Source organism: Cydia amplana, chromosome 18, assembly GCF_948474715.1.
Source record: "Cydia amplana chromosome 18, ilCydAmpl1.1, whole genome shotgun sequence".
Taxonomy (NCBI): Eukaryota; Metazoa; Arthropoda; class Insecta; order Lepidoptera; family Tortricidae; genus Cydia; species Cydia amplana.
The window spans coordinates 11,336,949-11,359,414 of record NC_086086.1 but is presented as its reverse complement, the minus strand read 5'-3'; the positions used below and the strand labels follow the sequence as shown (position 1 = coordinate 11,359,414).

The window sequence follows — 22,466 nt, the reverse complement described above, 5'->3', positions numbered from 1 at the left end:
ACTTCTTTTTTTGAGCATTTTTTTGCAAGGAAATCTGCTTCATTGAAGCATTTGAAGCGTTCTTCAAATGTAAGTTAAGGTACTTATTTTAATTAGATTTTAACTATATTAACAATGCCTATGTATATACATGTAAGTACTCAGTTTATTTGCTACTTAAGTTCGTTGTTCTGCCGTTGTGTATAAACACTTTAGCACGGGTAATAGGGGTGAATGAGCTGAAATGCGACTCGCGACTGACGTGAGCAAATGCTCGATGCGAATATTCGCATTTGCTCGATGCGAGCATTTGTTCGTTGTGAGCAAATGCTCAAAACACCTGAATATTCGCCTCGATTATATGTTCGCCTGTGCTCCATACATTCATCCAGAAGTAGGCAAAATGGCGGACGTAGAGGTGATGTGTGCTGCGTTCCTTTTAATCCGTTACTGTTATTTAAAGAAGAGAAGAAAGCGTGTATGGATAACAAATTTATTCAAAAAGCTTTGAAGATTGAACTTGATGAATATTCTAAAAAACCAAGAAATTAGCGGTCAATGATTTATGATTTGACATTTGTGATTATGATTTCAAAGTTATTATGAATTTCGTACATTATGCAATTTGAGTAACTGCCGTATTCGAACTTCAAGATATTCACAAGAGACGACACGTACTAGATCCATTCTAGATAGTATCTCCAGAATCGCGCAAATGTCAAATATGACAGGTTAGATCTTAAACATATCGTTATCGTATCTTGGTGATGTCTAAAAGATATCTAATATATGTCTATTTCAAAATCCGAATTAATTTTTCTCTTCGCAAAAATGCAAGCAAGCTTGTTATTTTTCTTTTGCATTCGTCAACGTTTTCGTTGATCTCGTCAGCTATTTCGACCCATGCGTCCTTTTTCTTCAATTTATTATAGTGCTCTTCATGAGTAGGATCTCACAGTTGGGGGTGCAGGCGGTATTTTTTCAATAAATAAAAGAGTTTTTTCTTGACTCCACTGCATTTTATCGAATGCCAAAATTCACGTCACATAAAATGCTATAAGTGGCTTCCACGTGCGCTCGCGCTAGCGACTGACGTATAATGTAACACTCAAAGGGATTCGCCAAAAAACCGACAGCCGGGTGGAGCGCGCTCGAGCGCTCGGCGCTCGCCATCGAGCTGCTCCGCTCGCTGTACTGACGTGCCGAATATTCGACTTGTAACGCGCTCGCATCGAGCAAATGCTCACGTCAGTCGCCACCTTAAAGTTCAATGCCTCTAATACTGGGTTGGACACATTCTTCAATTTCATGAACAATAAAGCCTGTTGGATAATTCCAACTAATGTATAGGCACCCAAACAATAAATCACGGGTTATTTTACGAGTTGGGAGCATTGCGCCAGGATTTGGGATAAGTGTTATTAAGTATTGTTTTACCCGTAAAACCAAAAAACACGCGACACCATTATGTTAGGTATTCACTTATCATTATCATCATCACTTCCACAATTTATCCATACACACAGTCTGCAAAGATCATGACCCTTATTTTTGGCTTTGCCGTAGTCGGGTAAAAATGATCTAAAGAGGCACTTACGTTTTGTGAGTAATATTCCGTTAAAAAGCTGACTAACACACCATCAAAAATAGTAGGTAAACAGTAAAAATGTGAGTAAAATAATCCTGTAAAATTGTAAACAATATTAAAAGCGTTTACGTTGATGACGCATTGAAGATGCTTGGAAGAACATTTAACATCAAAGTGCACTGACAACGTTTCCGGGAACTTTAGAAGCATGGCGCTTGTAAATAACGGTTTTTATTACTGTATATACTAAGTTTCAGCATCTAAACTGATCCATAATATCAATTACTAGAAATAATGAATATTTACGAGCTCCATTTTCGCTCACCTCCTCAGATTTAATCTCACTGCGCACCACCACTCCAACTTATTTGGGGATAGTATCCGAATTCTAACAGTTTTTTAAACAGTCACCAAGATTTTAAATTCAGGTACAGTCAGTATGGCTAAAGTCTATTTTTTTATTCCGTAGACTAAAATTACATTTCATAGTATGGAATGACACATGATGTTCATACTATGAAATGTCATTTTAGTCTACCGAATAAAAAAAAAGACTTTAAGCATGGCTTATTGTTAGTGCTTTAGCCTGTCCCGATGTATGAAGTGAAAAATGATCAAAACAGCTAGCTTAAAACTCACGCACAAAGTAAGCACAGATAGGAAATATTGAAGGCAACCTTGCTTTAAACTAATGTTTTTAACTGAGACGCATTTTCCTAACAGGTTCCTAACAAACTATTTTATGAGTCAAAGCACTTAAAACAACCTGCATATCTACGTTGTAAAGTACCCGAATATACGCTCGATTTTTTTTTTAATCCGTTACCCCACTGATTGCACTTAACCCATTGTAGAGTTTGTAAGGAAAGAGAAGAGTCGTGGAATGTAAGGGAAACAATACAATTCTGTGACTTTTGTCATTCCGCACAGACTCTACCCAAACTATAGACTTAATTAACAAACCACGTTCGTCACTAAAAAGGGGCGAAGTTCATGTGTACCTAATCAGCTTTTCACCCCTTGTTTCCCAGCAATGCCTAGGATAGGTTTCGTACCACCCCTGCCTCATACGGCGCCTATGTAGCAAAAATAAAATAGTACTTATACGCCTTCGTCTTGCAAAACGTCGGTTGTGTTATGAGTACAGTACATGAAGACCTGCAAGCCAGCAAACTTCTTGCTGCTTGGCGTAACTCAAACGGTACGTGTTTCACGCTTCAGCTCCCTTGTAAAATGCGATTAGCGTCATTAATGCTGACCACGACCAACCTAATATCACGCAATCATATCTCACTGTATAAAAATATGCTAGATAATGCAGGTAATTGTATCTGTAGATAGTAGAACCCAGTCGCTCTCGGAAAATTAGTGCATATGGGCCAAGAAAGTGGACCTTGACCTCTAGAATACATCAGAAAGTGGTTATGTATGTTTCAGTTAGAATTTATAAACCTTGCTTGAATTGGCATAATTGCTTACGTTTGTATTTGTACATAGGTAAGTTAACTCGCTAGCAGATCGATAAAATATTGATATGTGAAAAGGTCTACATTCAAGACAAACATAAGAGCGACGAAAATAGGTCACATTGTATTAAAGTTCAGTTACCGAGGGTATTAGGTAGTCGTAGGGTAGTAGAGTCGAGTATACCTACCTAGTGTCATTGAGGTATTGTATAACGAGAGACGACATCTCGAACAAAATGTTTCCGCACCTCAGAGAAGTGCATGCACTTCTTTGCTTTTAGTACGTCACCGACCACTGACGAGATGCCAAACATGTACAGAAAATATAAAAAAAAATTAAAAAATTAAAAAATGCCTTCGTGCGTGTTAAAAAGTTGCAACAATAGCACAAGAAAATATAATAAAAGGGATGGAATAACATTTCACCGGTAAGCAATGGAATAACTGTTGATTTACTATTATTTAGTTTTCAAAGTAAATGTTTGGTCGTAGAAAAAGTATTGTATGCAACGTTGTTTGAGTCAAAAAATACTCGTGGCGGCTTGATTAACAATTTTCGGTTTCGCATGCATGCATGCACTTCTCTGAGATGCGGAAACATTTTGTTCGAGATGTCGTTTCTTGTTATACCTCAATGCCTAGTGTAGACGTATCAAGTGACGTCACCCATTACGGCTCCTAAATAGCTATCAGAAAAGTCTGGACAGGTGTATCACATTTATAACGCAATGACGTAGCTTTTGGCACTCCTGGCGGAGGCGTGGCGTCGCCTGACGTCATTTCACGTCGCTTGAAGAATCCGAAAACTGGGTCGGTATACTCGCTATAGTCGCTATTTTCACCTCGTCCTCGCCTAATGAGAGACTCCTCGTATTTTCATTGCTTTGCCAAGTGAGTCGAACTTAAAGAAAACCAGGCTAATAAGACCTCTACACCCGTAATTTTGTCCTTAACTAGAAGTTGGTAGAGTCCGCACCGATATAAAGAGAACAAAGTGATCATTAAAAACGTCATATTTTTATAATAGAAATTTGACATTTATGATGAAATTGCCACACTCTGTCATTACAAATGCCATGCAGCTAGAGTTAGCTTGGTCCGTCCTTAGAAGTTGGTAGGAATGGTGAATTTTCTGTTTTATTTTATTATTTATTTATTAACATAAAAAAATATACAGCTTGTACAAGAACAGTGTCCCACAAAACAGTTTACACGGTTTAACTGTGGGATCCTGCAGTCTCTACTCTCTTATATTACAAAATAGTTTACATCTATCGTTACTAATAATGCTCAACAATTACTATACGCGATTTTCGAGGTAACTACGCAGCTTTTTACCAAATTTTACTTTATTGGCTTCCTATCTGATGTCAGAGGGCAGGCTGTTGAGTATGTAGCCTTTTGGCGTTTTGAAAGAGTGGTCGTGATACTCGTGATCGCTACATAAAGCTATGGTTCTGCGTCGTGCGCGTCTTTCCGGTAAATAAGCCAATTTTTATGCTGCACTCTTACAGGCAGGATATTTTTCTTCAGTACCTAGGTATATACATGTAGGTATTTTAGATCCAAATGAGAAAAACGTTATATGTATCGGTCGTTAACTTTTCACAGAAGAATCCTTTTTCTAAAATATTTAACCCATAACCGGAATGTATAAAGCAGCCTTTTTTGTGATTTACATAAGTAGGTACCTACTATGAGTTGGTCTCATACTACCTAAATTATGACCTCATCTCAAAATTAGCACGTACCTAATTCTATGATGGTCCGCCCGAGCTTTCGACTCGCATACACTATAAGCAATTGTAACTATGTCCCTGAGAATTGTGAAAAGGTCACTGCCCATTAGGCGACAGGCGACAAGTTCACCAATCAGAACACGTGAGTGCTCATTGACCTTTTAAGAGGGCCGGGAGTTTAGTTAGTCTAGTCTATGTAGGTAGTAGTTTAGAGTTGGGTTAAGACCAAAGGGGACGAATAAATTTAAAAGTGGAAAAATTACTGTCTTGGGTGAGACTTGAACTTTGCTGGCGATGAATGAGGTATTGGTGGCTCAGATGGCAGAGCGCTGGAGTATCGATCCAGAGGCCGTGAGTTCAAGTCTTACCCAAGACAGTAATTTTTCCACTTTTAAATTTATTCTAAGCTTAATAGCATCGTTCGCAGACGTTTCTGCTTGTTAAAAATTAGAAAGGGGACGAAGTCATGTGACCGCTTATCTGCATAGACAGGTATTAAATGTAAACCCCATTTTCCGCTCTGAATGTTAACATTATAGAAAATATGTTAATGTCGTGGGCAGATCTTAGAATTAATCATTACAGGGTATGGCAATCATTTCATTCATGAGATGATCGGTTGGCCACATTGTATACCTATGTAGGTATTTCATGAAATGATCAAACGACATTTACACAATTTGATATAACTAATAATAACTATGATCGCTTCTAATTCTTATGATAATCAAAAATCTAAAAAGTGAAACGAAGGGGAATTTTCAGCGTTAGATCAATGTTTTAAAGGAAGCGCTGGTGGCCTAGCGGTAAGAGCGTGCGACTTGCAATCCGGAGGTCGCGGGTTCAAACTAGGGCTCGCGGTCGTGTCCGTGATTCGTGAACCCGTAGCCGTGCGCCCGGTTTCGTGAATCACGGCAACGGTTTTCTGGTCCGTTCCGCACGTGACATTCGGTTACGTGAAATTAGGGTACGTGAATCCGTGTAGATCCGTGTAGGCGTGATCACGGCTTCACGTATCTTAAGAACACGCCGGTTCGGTCCGCCCGCGACGTTGAGTGAAGATACGATGCGGTCTCTAAGAGCTACGAATAAAAATGTATCGTGAGTTTTTTATTCATAGCTCTAATTCCGTTTCATTACTTTGAATTAAAATTTATTTCTAATAGTACGGCCTTTTAAATGTTAATCAGTAATAAATTAACTAAAATTAAAAAACCCGGTAGGTTGGCTTAGCTTGTTAGTCATACAATAAAACACTCTAACAATAATATGTTATTATTACCTTCAATCTAGAAATAAACAGTACTCTTTAATGTGCCGAAAGTTCGAAACTGATAAGAACTGCAGCTGCGTACTTTTTTTTCCGTAGCCCCGTACATGTGTTTTTGTTGAATTTGTTTACCTTTATTACCTTTATCATACCTACCGAAGATTTGCAGAAATTTACCCTTTTGTTTCTTTGAATTAGGATTGCCTTGTTTATATTTAGGCTACGTTATATTCTTTGATAGTAGCAAGCTTTTACAAGTATGTTTCATTCATTTAATTAATACTTAACAGAAAAAATGTCTTCTCTTGATTTAATAATAACAACCAGTAGCATAGCGTTGCTTAAGTTCATAATTATAATGATACTTACTAGGGAGTTTTACACCTTATATTTATATTAGTGCAATGCAACGGGCAGGTCGCTAGTTTTGACTAAAATCAATAGCTGATTATACAGAAAACAGAATAACCCCATAAATTATTTAGATAATTATAACCATTATATTCAAATCGATGCAAAAAATACAATTTAAGTTTAATTCACACGTATATGTTTGTTCGACGAACGTCCCGTATTCAATATACTAAGTGGTAACTCAATTCAATAATACTTAGTCCTTATTTATTTTTCTCCCGGGCGTGTCGAACCTACGAGAGTACGATAAGTAAGTATCCAACGGAACCGAGCCCGAAGCTCCGCACACGAACGCAGGTACGTGCTACGTATCATGGCGTGTCACGGCGTGTCACGTGAATCCGGACGCGAACGCAGGTACGAGGTACGTACCTTGCCGTGTTCGTGAAATTCGTGATCTTAGTACCGCCGGGCTTAAGAACCCGTAGCTACGGATCGGCGTGTATCACGGATATCAGGAGCCCTAGTTCAAACCCCGGCTCGTACCAATGAGTTTTTCAGAACTTATGTACGAAATATCATTTGATATTTCCCAGTCGCTTTTCGGTGAAGGAAAACATCGTGAGGAAACCGGACTAATCCCAATAAGGCCTAGTCTACCCTCTGGGTTGGAAGGTCAGATCAGATGGTAGTCGCTTTCGTAAAAACTAGTGCCTACGCCAATTCCTGGGATTAGTTGCCAAGCGGACCCCAGGCTCTCATGAGCCGTGGCAAAAAATGCCGGGGCAAACGCGAGGAAGATGATGAGATCAATGTTTTAAAATATTTTACATAATGTCAATATCCAGGGAGGGAAATGGGAACTACGTTTGTATGGAAATAAGCGGTCGTCCAGTCCACTATCCTCTTAACGATTCACGTGACATCACGATGCCTGAAACTCTTGTTGGGCGCTCAGTCGGTCAGCATCCGGGCCGGGAGTTGGCCAGTTAATCGCTGGCTAGCATTTTATATAAGGTACTACATTTTAACGATTCAGTTCGGCAAGTGTATGACAGACTTAAAACCACTATACCTCCTGTAAGGCTGCGTTTCCATCAGAGGATGCGTAGCTTGGGATGTGTTGGTTCAAAAGGGTAGGTCAGCTTATTATGATTCTGTTGGTTCTTAACAAACACAGCTACGCATCCCCGCACATCTCTGGTGGAAACGCAGCCTAAGTGGCGGAACTAATGACGAATAAGAGCAAAGAGTAAAGAAATATGAGTAATAAGAGTAGGTAAACAGCTAGTAGCCTCTCACACAAGAATGTAAACGCTGTATTAGAAATCTTATATTAAGATATTTTTATCAAGACATATGTTACGACATGGCAAACTATATAGAAAAAATCTTATCTCAATCAAACTCTCGTCCATTCTTCGTGAACTTGACCTCATTCGCACAACCGAGATGGAAAGAGAAAATATGGTTCACGAAGTATAGGTGTCTGTCTACATTTCAACGTACGTGTGTACAAGTAGGTATCCATAACCACTAACACCAAATGTTCGTCATGTAAGTACTATGAATTCATCCTTATTAGTCTTATTACAACAAATTGCTGAAGGCCCCATTTTTCTAGTTAACCCTGAACGATAACAATGCGATAAAGTGATACTGCCTAAAGTGATGCCTATGTTATCCCTCTGGTTCTAAAGTAAACATATATTATAATATCATATGCATAGTAAAATACTCGAATGTACCTACCGGGTACCTATTGCAATTAGTTTCGGTCGTTAATTCTGGCGGAACACGATTTCAGATCGCGAATGGAAATAGGTTAAACGTTAAAACATTTATTAGCTACTGCTTTATTAATAGGTTGTCTTACATAAAATAATCTGGGAAACAGTTTTAAACCAATATTAAATGAACACCCTTATTTTGAATTAGGCTCACATCTATTTACGTAATTTACATAATTAATAATTATGTTGATTAGACTAGACTAGTTTGCTATAATTATTATCTATTTTGCGTCCTGATCAAACTGATGTATCTCGCGAAGGATTTGGGTTGGTTTGTAAAGCTACTTAAGTTGTGGTGGGGCATTCATCGTGATGGTACTGATGGTGTTCGTTACTCTGAAGACTCTGAACCAAATTTACATTTTCATAATCTGGTACTATTTTACCCTCCCGATTTTGGACAACAATATTAATGTCAATTGTCAACATAAATGTGACGTTCCACGGCAAAAGGTAACTTATGGCACTTGGCGCTTACGTCGCATAGCGCCGCAATAATAATAGCGCGCGGCGGCGGAGCGGCGTTAATAATAGCGTAAGCGCCAACGGCCATAAGGTACCTTTATTCGTGGGACGTCACAAATAGTCAGATGAATTGGAAGTTAATATTTTTTTATCTTATCACATTCGTGAAAATTAAGGCCTGCGCCAATTTTTGGGGAAGCAGAAATACCAGGTCCAAGAAAACATAAAAATGAAGTGGAACAAAATGATGCTACAATCAAACAGGGAGATAAAACCCTTCATACTGCTGCAGCATATTTGTTTTTATAGTTCTTAAGTAATTACTTTAAAAATGTTTCTTACTGTCTCCTCTCGGCTTCTTGCAACGAATCGCTGCGGTGCAACTTCAAAAATGCCTTCCGAATGGTAGCTATCGGCAGACTGTCCCTTCTCAAACTGAATCTCACACGAGCACACTGCGGGACCGACGGAGCTGGCAGTAGTTCCTCCATTATGGTTTAAATACAACTATTACGGTTATTTACGATGAAGTTCAGTAAATAGTTGGTTAAAAAGGCACCCTTAGAAAGATTACACCAAGCGCACTCAAAATTAATGGTTTAGAAAAATATATAAGAACAACAATCCCGTTAAAAATCAGTCAGTATGTCGTTATAATTTTTTAACTTTTTAACTGATCACGTTTATGCAGGGGTCGGCCACCACAAAAATAGTATCAATAATCGGTCTTTGGATTATAAGATTCTGTCTGTACCTATTTAACTCTAAATGATTGCCTTTGGAAAAGTAGGAGACCCGCAAGCGGCTCGCGAGCCGCACTTTGCCAACCCCTGCGTTAAAGAACGAGTAACGATCATTTCTAAGGAACAATTCAAGACACTTTAGCGACACCAATAATGTTTTATCAAGAAATGAACTCCATGAAGTTTATGTAATATACACGTTTTCAGTAACACGGCACAACAGAATGTTACAATCGTTTCATGTCTTATCACGCTTTCATATTTGCATTGGAGATAGGCAGATGAGTAAATACGAATCCCACTTACCTAATAATTTTGCATTAGTTGAGCTTCTATGCATACATTTCAGTGCAAGTAAATAATTATGTTGTACTAATAGCCCGAATAAAGTGTTTTTGCATGGAAAACAGGTGAGTACTTTCCAATAAAATATTGATAAAACGAAGGTTAATCTAATCGAAAAGGTTAATCTAATTGAAAATATAACATCATTCCTATCTCACAGTTAGAACTAAATTTTCAAGAAACTTGCCATTCGATATTGATTCTTATGGTTATTTCGCGGTATAGGCGCGCGGAGTTGCTGTCGCGTATGCTGCCTGTCGCTATTGTGCACCTCCACCATCTGATGGTGGTGGAGGTGCTCTACGAGATTAAACCTCATGACTACTGCAATAAAACATTGTGTCCCTGTCGCTCGCCTCGACCGACCCGCCTACGCTATGATATTGAAATGTATATCTGAGGGTGTAACACTCACTGTCCGGGTAGCACCGGTGTAGGCACGTGGAGATGCCGCTGCGTATGTCGATTGTCGCTCTTCGCTGTCGCCTACCTCCTCCACCAGCCTGTCATACGAGACTAAACCTTATGGCTACTATTATAAAACATTGTGTCCCTATCGGTCGCCTTCTCTACAGTAAACCTAATAGCAATAAGACTCACTGTCCGGGTAGCGCCGGTGTAGGCACTCGGAGATGCCGCCGCGTATGTTGCTCGTCGCTGTCGCTCGCCTCCTCGACACCGACGACCGCGCAGCTCGACCCGCCCGCCGACCTGTGAAAATAAACTTTAAGACTTTGGGAATAACGGTGAAAAAGAATTAGGGAATTTTATGGGAAGGGAATGGGAAGAGGACTGAGGAAGTCCAGCGGTGCGACATACGTACGTTACATATTATTAGGTACATGGTACAGTCGACGTCAAAGAGATCTTTACGACTAACGTTACAAAAAATTATTTACACGACTTTATTGTCATAGCATTTAGGTCGTGTAAACATTTTTTTGTTACTTGGGCTGTAAATTTCTCTTTGACGTCGACTGTACATTAGCAGTATTTTATATATTCATTTGTTTTAGTCGCAACTAGTGACATGACATAAGAGCCATTATTAGCGGCACAAAAACCAAGGCGGTAAAGTTGAAAATAAATGTTCGGAAAATTTCGTGACGAGTATAAATTAATGCAGAATATTCCATGTTTATGATTGCCCTGTTGACATAAATTTGCGATCGATACAAACCCGGCACCCTTGCGATACACTCGTATTATTTACAGTCTACTTTCTTACGCAACGACCCATTTTATATGAGCGCCGAGGCTTGGAACATCTTTTTACTCGTTTTAAATTCACGGTTATTCAATTTAGCGATGTACTTAAAAACACGGTGGACGTGCATCATAACTAGTTTACAATAAGCTTTATCAACTCTACCTCCCTGGCTGTGTGTCTCTGTTCTCTAGCTGACTACTCTCAATTATCCCGGTCAGATTTCTTAACCTACCTAATACTGCTTTAAAAGCTCAGGGTTTCCTTACCTCCGTATTTCATTAATTACCTACTTATGAGTAGGTACATTTAAGGCATGGATTTTTCAAGATTTATCTAATTGTAATGAACCAATCTACTAATTCTTTAAAAAGTCTTCTTTAAGTCAATCTACTAATTGCCACGAACCAAAGCCGGCTGTTCTTCTCACCCCATTCTCGTGAAACTTTGTGACGTAAGTACCTACTCAAAAAGTGACATCCTCGGAAAGTGGTGTCCTAATAAAGTCACCTACCTCTAAAGTGACGTCCTCAGAACGTGAAATGACTCGAAAATGACAAATATGTATTGTATTCATCATGGGAATGGCAGTTATCTGGCTTTCAATTTTACGAGCTTTCAATTGTAGTCATGTACTTTTAATAATTATTCATTATATGTTTACGAGCTTAAGCTTCAATAAATATGACAATCGAATGTAAATCTCACACACTGAAATCACCTATAGAACACATGTTTAGATGATGTGGCCTCCAAAAATCGCTTCTGCCTTGATAACGGATAAAACAAATAAAATGAGCCCTTCGTGACTAGGCGAGGGTCGCTCGCTAAAAGGATTAAGGCTCACTCAGTACTCAGTAAAGACTAGGATTTACTCGAACGTGCTCATAAAAACGTCACTGGTAGTTGGGGTTGTTGACAATCCCAATTGGAAGCCTTATGAGTTATGAGGCTTGGGATAAGGCGTTCGTCCGTTTTGTGCACGTGAGGTATATATAGGAATGGTGTTATCCTAGTGCAGGAAAGAACTACATATCTACGACTCTTACACAATTTCAGCTGTTTGAGTTTACCAATAAAAAAAATTGCTTTGACCGACCAAACTAAAGTTGATGCCATTTGAAACTGCATAAAAGCCAATGTGTGTTTTAGTTCTTAAGACAGGTACAATGTTGTATAATATGTATGCTAGTTTTTAATGTATTTATCTATGGGCCAATAATTGCCTTTAAATATATTCATAAACCTGGCAAATTTTACTCATTTTTGCAGTGTCTGAGTTTTCTTAAAGGGTTATACGACGTTGGCGGTGAGTATGTAAAATAATTATGATGACGTTTACGTTTGTGAATTCTAGCCAAGAAACACAGGTGATATGCCAATTATTTACAATGTTTAGAGATACCTATTGTTAGCTTTTATAGTGAAGATATGTTAATATATTATACTTAATGTCGAACTTAACAAGCCAAACAAACATGACACATAGGTACCTACGTAATAAATATACTGCATAAATGTACAAATACCTAAAATGTGTACGAGTCCACTAATGCCATGGTAGTTAACGTCAAATGTATTATATAGTGTTAGATTAGTTCAAAAACTTTAAGTAATGCCTCTTATGTACATTTGTTTATATGCGTTATATTCGTTTGTATGTTAGTTGACATTTTAAATTTCAACGTCAAGTCAAGCCCAAGCCAAGCCTCAGATGTGCACAGCCAAATAAGCGAAAAGCACTTCTTGAGCTGGAAATTAATATATAACAATTGTAACGTTTGTTCAGAAAACCAACAGAAAGTAAATGCACAGCTTGAATAGAGCTGCTCGCTGCTGCACTGACTATGGTAATGCTCAAGATTCGAGATGAGACGATTACATGTTACAAATATGTTACAAATGTTACAATTGTTACAAGTCAGTCTCCACCTTTAAATAAAGAACTTATTAATTCATGCACCATGCACAGTATGCGCTAAAGTTAGTACCTTGGCATTATAAGCTCAAGCCGCTAAGCCGAGGTATTTAGCTTAAAAATACTCCATACACGCCATGCCGCTAGGTACCTAGAAACATAAGGCGATAAAAATGCTAGGTCTTGAATGATTTCAGGTTGTTTCTTAGGTAGGGATAAAGATCTATGAAGTGTATACGTTAAATAAAGGTTAAGAAAAAAAGTGCCTCGGAAAATCAAGAAAAAATTATGCTCTAAAAGATGGCGCCTTTGGCCTATTTCCCCGCCATTCAAAGAAACCTCAGTACATCGGTACTTCTCGAGCGTTAGGTAGGTACCTAGTACCTAAACAATACACATGTTAAATTTTAAATAGTAAAGATAATATTTATAATCATACAGGAAGAGTTCTCGAACTATAGTGTGCCATCGCTCTACATTTTAACTGCTCTTTGAGGTAATTGGTCAATGTTTCGGGTACCGAGTAGCTAGGCTAGGACAAAAAAACCCTATAAAACATGCTAACAATAAAATATTTATGATACATTGGGTAAGTAAAATGCAAAAGTAACATTTACTTAATAAAAAATACTAAAATAAACTCGCGTTGAAAACTGCGTTAATTAATTAACACAAAGTAGCTATTAAAAATCTGTTATACACATAACATATCTACCAAATACCATAGTTAGCACATCATCAAATAGATGGTGACAGTCAAAGTGGTCAAATATATCGTAACACACCTCTGATAATTACCATAGAAATAAGGATGTTGTCAAATATACCAATATTTGTCCACTTTCGCCGTCGCTTTATCTTAACTGTACGGTCACATCTGAAAATATCGATACGAAAAAAGTGCCAAAAATATGTATGTACCTATATATATGAGCAATAAGGTCGTGTATACATAGGTAGGTACAACATATTTTTGGCACTTTTCGTATCGATATTTTCAGACGTGACCGTACCTAGTACCTACCTGTTACTGCCCATATGTTTATGACAATAGTTATTTGTACAACAAGAGATCAAAGTTTGATATTTCTTCGAGTGCTTATTTTGAGTCCCGTGCAAGCGAAAGATTCTATAATAGATTCACGAGCGTAGCGAGTGAATCTAATTTAGAATCTTGAGCGTAGTAAGGGACTCAAAAGCGCACGAGATGTAAATAACTTTGATCTCGTGTAGTACACAACATTTTTCACCTCAGCAGTGAGAACATATTAGAAAACCCGAAAAATTTATTCCTTCTTCATCACTTACCTCTATTCACTCATGTTTTCTTAAGATATACCAACAATTAAATTTTCACCTCAGCAGCTCGAACAAGGGTACTTTGCTACTTAAAAACAGTGAGCAAAATCGCATTTTGCTCACTGAGTGAGCAAAATCGCATTTTGCTCATTTTGTCCTTTCAGTGAGCAAAATGCGATTTTGCTCACTGTTTTTAAGTAGCAAAGTACCCTTGTTCGAGCTGCTGAGGTGAAAATATCAATACCGGTAGGCACTAAAGCTGGAAAATTGTATTAAAAACAAGAATTCTGCGTGCTTGACTGAAAAAAAATCTTCAGCTTCTCAAGCCAAGTTAAGTAACCAATTTTCGGACTTTACCCGGCTTTGATCAAGTTATAAAGATATAGTTATTTAATTAACATGCCATCTTTGATGCCGTTAATGAAATTATATTTTTTCTTGTTTTTAATTAGATGAACGTATCGCAAATCAAGATAAAATTAATACAATCTAACTAATCAACTTACCGAAATATTCTTCTAAAGCGACTAATGACTTGGTATTTGATGTACACTTGTTTCACTTAACTCGAGTTTATCCACATTTGGGAGGTTAACGACCATTATATTTATCCTTAGTTTATGTTATCGGCACATTGTATTTTGTATATCGTTTTTTTATTAAGTACTTTGGATATAAAACTATTTGGTTTCACTGGAAGAACTTATTGAGCTGATGCTAAAGAAAACAAATACAAATAATTATTTCTAGTTATATTAATATCAATAACACCACATCCACAATAGTTAAATCCATCGTCACGCGCGGTATTAGATATGATTACGAGATTAACTATTAGACGCCTAGCTATGATGAAGATTAACAAGGAAGGGTACCCAACTGTCCGGCTCCGATTTGATTTATTTTTATATGTCATAGAGTAGTCTAAAACAGGGATGTTGCGAACATCCGCATCCGCATCCGCAAACGCGGAACTTCCGCATTATTTTCGACATCCGCATCTGCATCCGCATCCGCATAAAATCGATGCGGAGCTTATGCGGATGCGGATGTCGAACAAGTTGGTACAGGAACGTCTTAGCGGCGGCGTAAGTGCTGGGTAATTTCGTCATTACCTATGACGAAATCGTCTAGAGCCAGAAAAGTCGGCCAAGTTACTGTTTATTAAATATAACGCACCTATATTCTTGCTCAAATACTAAACGTTTCGTTTTTTTTTTAAATAAAAAAATACTAAAAATTTAATATTTGACGTTTTCTAAGTACCTAATCTTGACATCCGCATCCGCATCCGCGGATGTGAGCCTTTAAATATCCGCATCCGCATCCGCGGATGTCAAAAAAACTACATCCGCAACATGCCTGGTCTAAAATAACAGAAACGTATTTTTTTTAGCTGCCCATACTCAACCTGAAACTGAAGTGTTTTTTTTGTAAAATATAAGTTTGTGCCAAAATAACAAAACACGTGTCCATTATTTTTTCATGTTCTCCAACATACATTGAAACCAGTAATTAACTAGCAATTTGCTTAAACAAAACTCATTAGAATCGTTTATTAGAGCGTTTTGCCACTTTTCAGTACTTTAGAGTCCAATTTCTACCAGTAAGTTGAGTATGGGCAGCTAAAAAAAATACGTGTCTAATATTTTAGACTACTCTATAACATACCAAAATAAATCAAATCGGAGCCGGACAGTTGGGTACCCTTCCTTGTAAGTTAAGACCGGGATACGCATAAAAAACAAATAATATTCAAAGCAATTAATAACATTTATGAGTGCGCCTAAAACCCGATGTAACCAGAAAAGCCTGTATTTTAGGACCCCGAGCGTTTCACGTGTGCCTCCTACCCGCTCTTTGGGCAATTTACTTTAAGTTAAAGTAAGCGTGTTAAATATGCTTAAGTACTTAAATTTAACAGTATACCTAAGAGTCGGTCTACACTAACTCTGCATGGTATTTTCAATTGCAAATGTCATCGTTAATGTAAAATTTATATGAAAATATGACGTTTCTAATGGCACTCCCACACTTCTCTATGTTCAAGACGGTCCATAATTATGTATGGTATTTATTTAAATACACATATCTTTTAGAAATAAATTATTAGAAATGTTATCATATTTTTTACGAATGTACTTAGGCAAAAGGCTCCTTGCGCACGCAGGTGTAACATATTATAGATACTTATATCTATCACGCCGGTTTTACCAAAACATCCTTGACACTAATCTTTCACTCTCAACTTTAATAGGTAGGTATTGTAATACGCAATCAATATAGGTACATTTCTCTCATAAACACTCATTTAATTAAACAAATGAAAAACGCCCTACAAAACTAAACAACTGAAAATCGGTAAGCACAGCTCAATGTAACAAATGTAATCAGTAATCACTGAAACGGCTATATTACGTATTTGGTGGGGATTAAAGACGTTTCTGTTAAACTTGACACTTGTAATACGTTACACTCTACAAATTTCCGCGTTCACAACAAGATTCACATACACACTGTCCCTAACAAACCATCGCGCTGTCATCTGGGCTAGGCGCAGAAACCTAAAAGAAATTGTGCTTTAGCTTCAAGAGTCAGAGTTACTTTTTGCATGGCGATTGAGTCAGCCTAGGGAACCATGCGCGGTGGTGCATTGCGCATAATATTGATTGCAATCATATGAATGACAGAAAAACTGGCGGCAATTTCGTTTCGGCTTACCTAAGACGGCAAGTTAAATAAATAACATGTTATAAAGACACATACGCCAGTGTCGCGATTTTTCAGTAGATTTGAAAATTACTTCAGGTTAACATAACCATTGGATATCCAATAAACTAGAAGGAAAGTATAAGGCTTCTATTGTAACAGAAGATAAATATACACTCGTCACGAGCCCTTGTAACTTCTATTAACGTCACATAACACGTCATACTTATTCGCTGTTAACTGACTCAATCAATATGTGTTAGGTATATAGTTTATCTCATTTATACTGTTACGTTGCAAGTAGATACAGGAGGAAAAACAACGTTTTTTAATATAGTGTTATCATTTTATGGATTAATATTAAGCTCAATCCAATTAATGTGCAAAATTTAAGTAGATAAGTATGTCTTGTATAAGTGGGCAATGGATCGTATTAGGCACATTTACCTACCCATAACTAAATATTGTATAAAAATTGTTGAGATTAAGACCACTATTACATTTTATATTGACCACTACAAAAATTGGAACAACCGCTGCGTTTACCAGGAGAATTTAAACGATATTGATCCTTCAGGAGCTTCAGGCAAAAGTTAGGAGAATATTAACGCCGCGTTGGATAATGTACAGTCAGCAGCTATAGTAACTGCTAAGCGGGCGAGGTGTTCAAAATTACCTTGACGCGCTCTTAATCCCTTAACAATAAAGTCGCGTCAAGATCATTTTGAACACCTCGCCCGCTTAGCAACTATTGCTGCTACAGCAAGGGCTTTAGCAATAGGAGTGGTCATTTCTCTATACAAACGTACTCGACTGTTTCCTCCGTGGGTTTTGAAGCTAGAAATGATTTTTTCAACACAGATTATTATTGTCAATATCTGTGTCGGACCGTTTTGCTTTTTTTAATATTATTGTTTTTTAAGGCGCTAGAGCCCTTTAAAAATGGCCAAAATGGCCTAATTGACTATGCCGCAATGAGAGGCGTGGTATTCAAAACTGATATAAATTAGCCAAAACAGCAAAACGCTCCGACACAGATAATTTCATAATCATTTAGATTTCAAAATTTGGTTACGATTGGTTAAGTTTTGGAGGAGGAAACAGTCGAGTACGATTTTTGAGATTTTTACGCAGTATTTTTCGCCTTGTCCTTTTCGCACTATGTTTTAGGCGCCGCTTCCGTTAGCGAGACGGGTATATTTACCTAAAATATTTAAATCTCAGCTCCTGTTTCGTCTTAAGGCACAAAATTGACTTACGGTATGAACAGCGCGGGTCTTGGTCGGGTGCCAAACGCTTGCAGCGAGCGGCGGGACGACACGGCCGGGAACGTCAGGAAATCCAGTTCGGGGTCTGAGGAAAAGTTTATGTAAGACTCTGCAACGTGATATAAGCTTTGATTGGTTCACCGGTAGATATAAATGCCCTATGGTTCGCCTTTTGGAGGTCTCTACGTTAGATCCCTACGTGAAAAGCTCGCACAGACAAAAAATGCCTCTTCTACATCAGTTAAGGATACTTACATACTAGCGAGCCTTCCAAAATTGTAGACATTAAATTTATAGACTCCGTAAGAACTATTATATAATCTGTGCTCCGACCACGCTAACTTTGCATTGACTTGGCACTGGCAGCAACAATACATAACCCATAAAACTGCCATACTGATGTTGCACATGGCAGCTTGGTTCGACTCTATCACCTTTGGTTACAGACAATAGGTACAAATGTAAATATAAAAAATTTGTAGCATAATACGCAACAATAGAAGTCTGTAGGAAACTTGAAATGAAACTCTTGAAATTAGAGTTTCACATTACAATGCTCTGTACGGTTACCATCTGTTTGTCACTGACATAAACGCCGTCGAGAACGTAATTTACTTTCTATACATCTCGCTCGCACTCGCATATTAGTGCAAACGGGATGTATAGAAAGTAAATTACGTTCTCGACGTCGTTTATGTCAGTGACAAACAGATGGTAACCGTACAGTTATTGCCACTCACGTGTCGATCGTGACCGGACAAGAGCCGGCCATTGTCTAATAGTCGCATTTATTGCCAATTTGCCATACTCCAGTGACTATTATATTCTCTGATAATAACGGAATATGTCGTGGAGCGTGCATCACGTCTTCATGTAACACATGTTGACACATGTAATAGATATCAGTGAAATTTAATAACATCGTCAGGATCAGGAACTAAGAGTACCTACCTAAGTATTAAATCCTAAAATTTTAGTTCCACTTTGCGTGATTTTTTTATTTTTAATATCCATACCTATTAGTCTGGGAATATCTAAAGCTACAAACACATTAGCTTCTGAAAGAGAACCAGGAACAAGTACATAAATATATCCAATAAGTATAAAGTAGGTCATAAACCATAAGTACTTAATAGGTTACTGTTTAGACCTAAAATATTCTGAAGAATGACTACTGAGGATTTATGTAATAAATCGATCAGAGAAAAACGAATACACGAATTATCTTAGTTTTCCTTTTAACCACCTTGCATCGTGCCAATAACGTCGCCCTTTGTTTATCTTTTTTAGGGTTCCGTAGCCAAATAGCAAAAAACGGAACCCTTATGGATTCGTCATGTCTGTCTGTCTGTCTGTCCGTCCGTATGTCACAGCCACTTTATTCCGAAACAATAAGAACTATACTGTTGAAACTTGCGTAACCCCCTGCATAGAAGTTTGTATGCAGGGGTGGTACCTTTTCTCTGCAGCTGACTGTACCTACCGTCGTCCACAATGGAGCAGAGGCCGGCGTCCGACACGGAGCGCCCGCGGGTCCGCAGCGCAGGCCTGTCCCTTCGGAAGTAGGCCCAGTGGCGTGCCACCGACGCGCGGAGCAGTCGGTTGAATCTAAATAAAAATAACTTAGTTATGATGGCGCTGGCATTTAGGAAAATGAAAGTTTCTGAGCAATTTCTGCATGCGTAGAAGTTGCTGAAAACTTGCTATATAGTCAAGTTGAGGGCAGTATAAGTTACCAGAACCGTGCTACTATTAAAAATGGCACCTTGGGAAATACGTTTTTGTGGCAACTTATAGTTAAGGCCATACAACGCCATCTACATTAGCTGTCTGTCTTGGACTTTACTGTGTTTAAGTCACATACAGGGTGTTGCCTGTAACAGGGGCAATAAATTAAACAGTAGGCTATGCTCCTCAAACTGACCAACAGTTCAGCAACTTTAAATTAAAAATAACTTATTTTTAATTTAAAGTTGCTGAACAAATGTTGGTCAGTTACATCCTGTATAACTTTATTCTACAATCGGTAAAAATGTACCGATTCCGTTTTAGGTGACTCAACCACGCAACCATAATTAACTACAGATTAAGACCACAGAGAAAATACTAATTAGTGATTAGATACGTGTACCTGTTGGCTACCACGGGCCACATTGGTTATTTGCCAAAAAAATCAAATCCTTTACATACCTACTTTTACTTCATGTTTTTGTATTCAATAAGTACCGTCGGACTCTCGGACTGAAAACCAGCGTTACGGTACTGGAATATTTTTAACATCACGCTGCTTGAATATCAACAATCAACATATTATAACTACTTACTAAATGTGATGTTATTATTAAGTAAACTTGTCTGAAGTTCTAGTAAAAAGAATGATACAACAAATATTAAAATGTAGGTACTTGTATCTTTTATGAAATGCGTTTCGTAGGCTAAGATAGGCCTGTATACTGCATAGCGTTGATTATTTTCATAAAAAAATTATACATACCATGTATAGGTATCTGATCAAGTGTTTTTGTTTTATGTTTTAGAAATATTTTTCCCCTAAAAATCTAGAAGAGATAACATTCGAAGTTTACCAGCCACCGCGTTCTAAAGTAACCAAACAAATCTAAAATAAACCATAAAGCATAACCGTATGCTTGTTTGTTTGTTTTGCTCCACTATAAATAACAACTGACCTTTACAACGACAGATGCTAATGGCTAACGAAGCCAAGCATTAGACTACGTATTAGGATACGCACATCTAGTATCTACTTGTGCACATAGGTACACCTAAGTATATGTATACATCTAACAGAGCTTTCATTGTATTTAAATCACGTCTTGCAATCATATACAACAACTAAAACAGATACTTACTTTCGCAAAGGAGTATCCGAATTTGAAGAACTAGAAGATCCTGACGAATCACTGGTAGAATCCACATGTCTGTACACTTGAAAATTAGCAGTTCTTTGTAAAGTCATTTTCACAGTTTCCCACTGAACTTCACGTACGTAAAATGTTCATAGACTGAATGAACGCGAAAGTAGTGTCATACAGTTCTAAATTTACCTCGAGCGGCGCGGCTTTGGCTGCTTGAGTCAGTACAGCGTTCACTGTTTTGATTATTTGTACACTCTGAAAAACAGTAACTTTACACAAACAGTACGGCTACCATCAGTTTGTCACTGACATAAACGCCGTCGAGAACGTAATTTACTTTCTATACATCTCGCTCGCACTCGCATATTAGTGCAAACGGGATGTATAGAAAGTAAATTACGTTCTCGACGGCGTTTATGTCAGTGACAAACTGATGGTAACCGTACTGGGCGTAAGAATGCATAGGTAGGTTCCTATCATATGCCTGTGAGCTCTGTACTTGACTTAGCACTTGGTAGTCTATTTGCATCACAGCATTGTGCTTCGAGGTATAATTCCAATTATAGGTATATCCTTAGGGAAAAAACTTGAATACACGATGTAGCATACCTTAAGGTCCCTTGGCGATTAGCGCTTAGGTCGCTAAGCGTTACATTTGTATTGAAGCATCTAGTCTAAAGTCAACTTTTAAGTTATCTTGTCAAGTGCTACGTCAACCGTATGCGTATCAAGGTATGGAGCTTATAGAGATATGTATGCATTCTTACTGCCAAGTTTGAGCAAAGATAGCGTGGCCAGCTTATGAAATGAGCGTAAGCGCTAAAGGTAATATATCCAGAACGACACAAATATTTTTAAGCACTTTAAAAACAGGAAGCGGATATTGTTAGAAAATTTCTGGCGTGTTGCCAAAAGTATTTAATAAAAGACAGTGTAAAATGTAAGTATGTATGTTTATGAAAGTAAGTATGTAACAAATTGTGCTAAATATTTATACACAAGGTAAGTATGATGTCATTGGTTGAATCAACCCTTGCTGTACAATTATTAGCTTTATATTATAAACACAATTTGGCTCTGGAAATAGAAAGAAATAAGTTTTTGGCAAAAAAATCATTTTTGGTACAAGCTTTTATCGCTGACTGTACTTTTCTTACGACAGACAACTAATACTCATCGAGACAATTCTAAAAACCCCTAACACAATTAGGTTGCGTTGTTTCATCACAGAGTTCCTATGGCCACCTCCTGTCTCCATCATCAGATCAGCTCGATGGTACCATAATATTGCATTGTCACCCGACTTACATGTGTAATAATGTGTATGCAAAATTTCAGCTCAATCGGAAACCGGTAAGTGGGGCAAATTTAACTTGCAAGATTCCATTACATAGTTACATACAGGTCGACCTAATAAAAGCTTGTTAAAAACGTAATAACTCTAGTA

General features: G+C 37.8%; 2 protein-coding genes across 2 annotated transcripts in view; both read right to left on the bottom strand.

Moving 5' to 3' along the window:
- The window catches only part of LOC134656442 (GRAM domain-containing protein 2B-like), a 75,244-nt gene extending 54,017 nt beyond the window's left edge, over positions 1 to 21,227 (bottom strand). Inside the window, exons 1-4 of the mRNA XM_063511975.1 lie at positions 21,014 to 21,227; positions 19,627 to 19,751; positions 18,135 to 18,228; positions 10,343 to 10,453 (exon numbers count right to left, since the gene is read on the bottom strand). Of these exons, the coding sequence (XP_063368045.1) occupies positions 10,343 to 10,453; positions 18,135 to 18,228; positions 19,627 to 19,751; positions 21,014 to 21,120 (437 nt within the window). The 5' untranslated portion in view covers positions 21,121 to 21,227. The remainder of the gene's footprint in view (positions 1 to 10,342; positions 10,454 to 18,134; positions 18,229 to 19,626; positions 19,752 to 21,013) is intronic.
- LOC134656435 (polyubiquitin-C) overlaps positions 1 to 22,466 on the bottom strand; it is a 90,151-nt gene that overhangs the window by 45,014 nt on the left and 22,671 nt on the right. The window lies entirely within an intron of this gene.